Source organism: Pagrus major, chromosome 2 (assembly GCF_040436345.1).
Source record: "Pagrus major chromosome 2, Pma_NU_1.0".
Lineage (NCBI taxonomy): Eukaryota > Metazoa > Chordata > Actinopteri > Spariformes > Sparidae > Pagrus > Pagrus major.
In genome coordinates, this window is record NC_133216.1 from 13,724,761 (window position 1) to 13,730,809 (window position 6,049).

General features: G+C 36.5%; 1 protein-coding gene across 1 annotated transcript; it reads left to right on the plus strand.

Annotated features, from left to right (window-relative positions):
• Positions 1-868: 868 nt before the first annotated feature.
• Positions 869-5,238, plus strand: il12a (interleukin 12a). The gene is made up of 7 exons (XM_073494781.1): positions 869-893; positions 1,656-1,804; positions 1,896-1,979; positions 3,710-3,751; positions 4,200-4,343; positions 4,488-4,529; positions 4,694-5,238. Exons 1-7 carry the CDS (start codon positions 869-871, stop codon positions 4,832-4,834), a joined length of 627 nt encoding a protein of 208 aa, XP_073350882.1. The 3' UTR covers positions 4,835-5,238.
• The last annotated feature ends 811 nt before the right edge of the window (positions 5,239-6,049 follow it).

Genomic DNA, 6,049 nt, shown 5'->3' on the forward strand with positions numbered 1-6,049 from the left:
CAGACTGTTTCCCTCCTCTCCCGACACTTTCAGAACACGTATTGCAAGTTACAATTGTGTTGTCTTCTCCTGAACTTGAAAAACATGTGTGGCTCTTGTCTACTTTGCATGGCTCTACACAGGTGCAGCAGCTCTACGTCATGAAAGAGACAACAGCATTCTTCTTCTTCTTCTTCTTTGTGTTTATTGGCCGCTGACAAACCAACTTTAAAGGTGCATACCGCCACATGCTGTGTGTGTGCTTATCGGCTATAATGTCATAATCTGCCGATAACCAATAATGTAAATTTATCATTTATCGGTCCAATATATATTGTGCATTCCTTGTATTTAGTATTTATGTATTATCTTATCTTGCAAAATGCAAAGGGAAAAGAATATAGGAATAAATACAGAAACTAATATGTAATTAAATTAACTTAAAAATTCATAAATAAATAAAATGGGGGGTTAGAACAAAGGTGAATAAATCCAGAAGTACATTTAAAATATATATATATCAATTTATGTCACATTTTATAAATTAATTCATTATTATATCTATTTTTTTATTTTGGCAGTTTCAGTCCTCCACAGTTTGCAGCTGCTTCCTGCAAATCTGCACTAAACTTAGCAGTCAATTAAACAAACTTTCTTTGTGTGTGTGTCAATAAATAAGTAACTGTATCATTAAATGCCCCAAAAATTATACTAAAAATAAACGTATACATTAGTTAATTCCTAAAATGTGACATAGTTTGATATTTTTATGTTAATTTGCTTCCATATTGCACTTTCTTTGTATTCATTTCCCCATGTTTTCATTTGTTTTACCATTTAATGTATTTATTTATTTATATGTATATTTAGTGCATGTAATTTTGCAAAAATGCAAAGGAAAAGGGATACAGAAGGTAAATAAATAAACTTAAAAATTGATAAATAGATAAAATGGAAGCCTAAATGGGAAAGTAAATAAACAGGGGATTAGAACAAATGTAAATAAATCCAGAGGGAAAAATGTCACATTTTATGAATGAACGCATTTAATCGAGTATTTATTTATTTATTGAGCCACTTTTAACTTTTGATTTGGGCATTTTCAGTCCTCCATAAATCACATCTCACTGCTGCCTCCTGCAAACCTGCTCTCAGTCAGTTAAAACTTTGTGTTTAATACAAAAGAAGATGACCTCAACAGGTTGAATGTTTGGTTATGCACAAGAAAAGCTCATTGTTTCTATATTTAAATCAGTGACATCAGTCACACTCTGAGTTTACTTTTTTTTCCCGTAGTTGTTTTCACTCAAAATATGAAACAAACAATTGCACTTCCCGATTTTCGTTCGACCCAGCGAGGAAATTTCAGATGACGTTTTAGTTTTCTTTTTGCTCGAGCTCCTGCAGGCCGGCGGAGGGAATCCCCCGGCAGCAGATATAAAGTCTCCATCAGATAAGACGGCAGACACACACAGTGCTACTGATTCAACAGACACGTCCAGCAGAGATATCCATCTGATCAGAGAGATGACGATGTGTAATCTGTGTAAGTCAGCGAGCCTCAAACGCAGACTGGGATTGAAGCTGTTTTTCATTGTTGTGTTGAGCACCTGTGGGGTTGTGTAGACAATCCACGAGGCGCATGTGTTGATGCGTGTTGTTGTGTTGCCGTGCAGACTTCGCCAGCTGCGTGCTGCTGCTGCTGACCACGAGCTGGCGCACATCCTCAGGACACCCGGTGCGCGCTGCGGGCTCAGAGAGGTGCGAAGAGTGCTCGTCTCTGTTCAGGAGCCTCCTGCTCAACATCTCAGGGCTCCTCAACAATGTGAGTACAGTTTCTCTGTTAAATGTTTATGTTGGATTACACTTTTACTCGATTACTCTTCTCTGATTATTACCTGTGTTTTGTGTTGCAGGATGTTCTGTGTTATAGCATCTCCTCTAGTAAAGCGGTGATGAAGAGTAAAGCTGAGACTGTGCTGGCCTGCGCACCCACTCAGGTGATTATAAACAGTAACGAAGTATATTTACTCAACTTAGGTACAATTTTAAAGTACTTATTTTATGTTCCTTTTAGTACCTTCCACTCCATTACATTTTGGAGGCAAACGTTGTACTTTTTACTCCACTACATTTGTTTGATAACTTTAGTTACTAGTTGCTTTGCAGATTACATGCTGCATTAGAGCCAAAGTAGTGCTATTGTGAGGAATTAATAGGAAATGAAATGTGTTTATGTGTTTTGTTTTTTTAAAATTAATGTATTTAATGGGCAAGCTGATGACAAAAAAAAACAGAGATTATGAAAGAAAGAAAAAAAACAGAGATTATGATAATCAGTTGACCCATAGTATAGTGTATATATATATAGTATATATATCTGTCCAAGTGTTTGGACAGATACTTTGGCAAAATTGTCGTTAAACTTTCATGCCAGTAAAGCCCCCTTTAAATTGAATTTGAATTTGAAATGTAAATATATGTGTAATTTACTTTCACTTCTACTTTTGATACTTAAGTACATTCAATTTCAAATACTTTAAGACTTTAAGTAAATAAATAAACATGTAAATATATGTATGACTTACTTTTACTTGTACTTTTGATAGTTTAGCACATTTATTGCCAAAAAGTTACTTTCAATCTCAATGTTGTTCTCGAATGTATTGATGGAATGTAACTAAGTATATCTACTCAAGTATTCTTCCTAAGTACAATTTCAAAGTACTTGTACTTTATTGAGTATTTTTATTTTCTGCTACTTCTCCTTCCACTCCACTACATGTGTTTGATAACTTTAGTTACTAGTTACTTTGCAGATTACATGCCGCATTAGAGCCAAAGTAGTGCATTTGTAAATTGATTTATTTGATCTGTAATCAGATTAAAACAACCCTGATTCAAATAATCGACCAGGCCAATAATCAGTTGACTCGTACTGTATAGTATAACATACATGTAAATATATGTGTAATTGACTTTTACTTGTACTTTTGATACTTAAATACATTTATTGCCAAAAAAGTTGCTTTTGATGTTTCAGTACATTCAGTCTCAGATTTGAGGTATTTGTACTTTGTGCTACAATCTACTTCCACAATATTGTACTTTTTAACTCCTTCTACTACTACATTTATTTCATGACTTTAGTTACTAGTTACTTTTCAGATTACATGCTGCATCAGAGCCAAAGTGGTAGTGCAATTTAAATTAATTGATTTTATCGGCAATCTGATCATTAAAAAACATTGTATAGTAGACTTTTACATACATGTAAATATGTGTATAATTTACTTTGACTTCTACTTTTGATACTTTAAATAACATAAAAAAATACTTTAATACTTTTACTTCATTAGTACATTTAATGTACTTTAAGACTTTTACTCAAGTACTATTTATAAGGGTGACTTTCACTTCTACCAAAGTAATATTTTCACTTCATATCTTCACTTTTACTCAAGTATGACTTTTGGGTACTTTTTTACAACACTGACTGTAAATGAATTATTAAATTATTATGATAAGTGACGACAAGCTCAACTTTCAATTCTGTTTGCTTTTTGAGCAGAAGACAGAGTAGAGGATATGTTTATTGTTTAACATATTTATGGAAAAAACAGCCTCAATTTTCATAATTTCAGCTCAGATTTCACTAACATATAATAAAACTCTTGACTTGACCAGAAGAATAAATGTGCTCATGTTTAAAATGTCTTTCTCCCCGCAGAAATCAGGCTGCATGATGCAAAGAAACTCATCCTTCAGTGAGGTACGCTTCAGTTACTGTCTCTTTTTAGGATTATCAGACTCCAGACTATCAGATTTCTTTAAATTTACTACAAGGAACATCTAACTGGTTATGGGACAGTCTCAATTTAATACTGATGCCTCTATATGAGCTACGTAAGGAAACAAGACCACCAGTGAGAATATCGGCTATTTCTGCTTGGATTGGATGTCATAGAATAAAAACTTTTCATGGCGGAGCGCTCACAGTCTGAGGAAAGAAGCTGCTTGGTAAACTTTTGTCCCCAGAGGCCGCCAGAATCAGCGACAAAAATTAAAGTTCCTCATAGTAGCTTTAAATCGAGCTTTACACGTGTTGTTGAGGACACTTTACATTAAACGCTCTTTCAACCACTTGTTCTTCTCACTTCCTCGTGTTGTCATAATGCAGATGACAGATGGGTAATTTTTTCTTGTGTTTCTCTCGGCAGAGCGAATGTATGAGGAACATCATGAAGGACTTGGCCCACTACGATGCTGCGATCCAGTCCTACCTCAGGTCCCCTCTCAGAAGCCCTGAGGAAGAAGTTGCACTTCTGAACCCGACTCTGGGGATTATCCGGAACCTGAGGACGGTGTGTATATTATGCATGTGTGGGAGGGGTTAAAAAAAAATAATTAAAAAAAACAGAGACAGAGAGAAACAGTGATTTAAAGACAGAAAGAGTGAGAATCTCCTGGGAAATAACACTGACAAAATCTTCCTTTGTTTTATACAGAAATGCTCCCTGATGTCGGATGGAGACACTGACTCCACTGAGGTATTTTTTCTGTTTCTTCTTCTTTGTTCCCTATTCACTCCTGATCTCTCAGCCGTAAAGAGGAAAACTGATACAACAGACACAGAGGGAAGCTGGGGTGTTTTTTTTTTGTAGTGTGAAACTGGCAGGTGATTATCGTGTCTTCCTCCTGTGTTGTCTTCTAGGATGACGTGGCCCAGATGTGGGGAGACAACACCTTCAACAACAGGCAGGAGATGTGTAAGATGATGAGAGGCTTCTACGCCCGAGCCATCACCATCAACCGAGCTATGGGCTACATCTCCTCAGGAGACCACAGGCAGTAAACGCCCCGCGGCCTCGTCATCATCACCATCATTCCAATTCGTCCTGAAATCTCTCATCTCATTTAACTTATCACAACTGAACAGGCCCTTCCTGATCATTCACTACCATCGTCTACAACTACTAACCAAGTCGCTCTTTACACTGCACATGCAGCACAACTGTCTGCATGATTGCTGCTCAGGCATAAGCTATCTGGCCTCTTCACTTAGTTAGAGCTGCACAGCAAACTATTGTTAGCAGTGGAGGCTATGATGGCCCATTTTTAATCTATGAATGTATTCCAATATTTGGGGGAATGTATCTATTTATTTTTAGATCTATTTATTATAACTATTTATTTATTTATTTGATGGCCTGTGATGTAATTTATATTGTTATTTATAATAAAGTATATTTGTGGTATCAAAAGCTGGAGTGGAAGTGGTTTTATGATTGAAACTGGAGCTGATGTCAGTGAATTACAGATGAGTTGACACATGCATCCTGTATTATAAGTGTTCGTATCAACTGGTCACAGACAGAAAGATGTAGATATTTCTTCTCTTTTCTTAAACTTTCACAAGACTATTTGTCGTTTGTTGACGATATTGTTAAGATGATTTGCTGGTGGTCAATCACTGCCAAGTTCCTGGCTTCTGTCAGGGAACCAAAAAAAGAAGAAATGGTCATTACGTCACGAATCTCGCTTTGGTGTCAGATTGTGGTGGAAGTCTATCGGAGATGCATAGAAAAACACACTAAAAACCCAACATATCTGTGGCTGATGAGACTGCAAACAGGAGCCTTTCCCAAACGTAATCAAGGGACGAACATGTCGACAAAAAAACAAAAAAAATCAGTGGTTAACATACTCTCTGAAGTGTGGTCTTTAATTTTCTGGAGGCATTTCTTCATCAGAAGTCATACAACGTAGAAATGTTGGGTTTTAGTGGGTTTCTCCATGCATCTCCCATAGACTTCAATACAGCTGACACCGCAGTCTGGCACCAAAGCGAGATGCAGTGACGTAATGACCCTTACTTCTTTTTTAAGTTCCTTGGCTTCTGTTTATCAAGTAACGCTGAAGAAGGCCTCAGGCTGAAACAAATCTGTTTCTTACTGCTGCTGTGCATTATTAAAAAGCATGATCTATTTTTTTGGGGTGCCGACACCTTTTTTCTGAGGACCCACTTCACTTTCTATTAGAAGCACGCCACCTCTTCTTGTTGATTAAT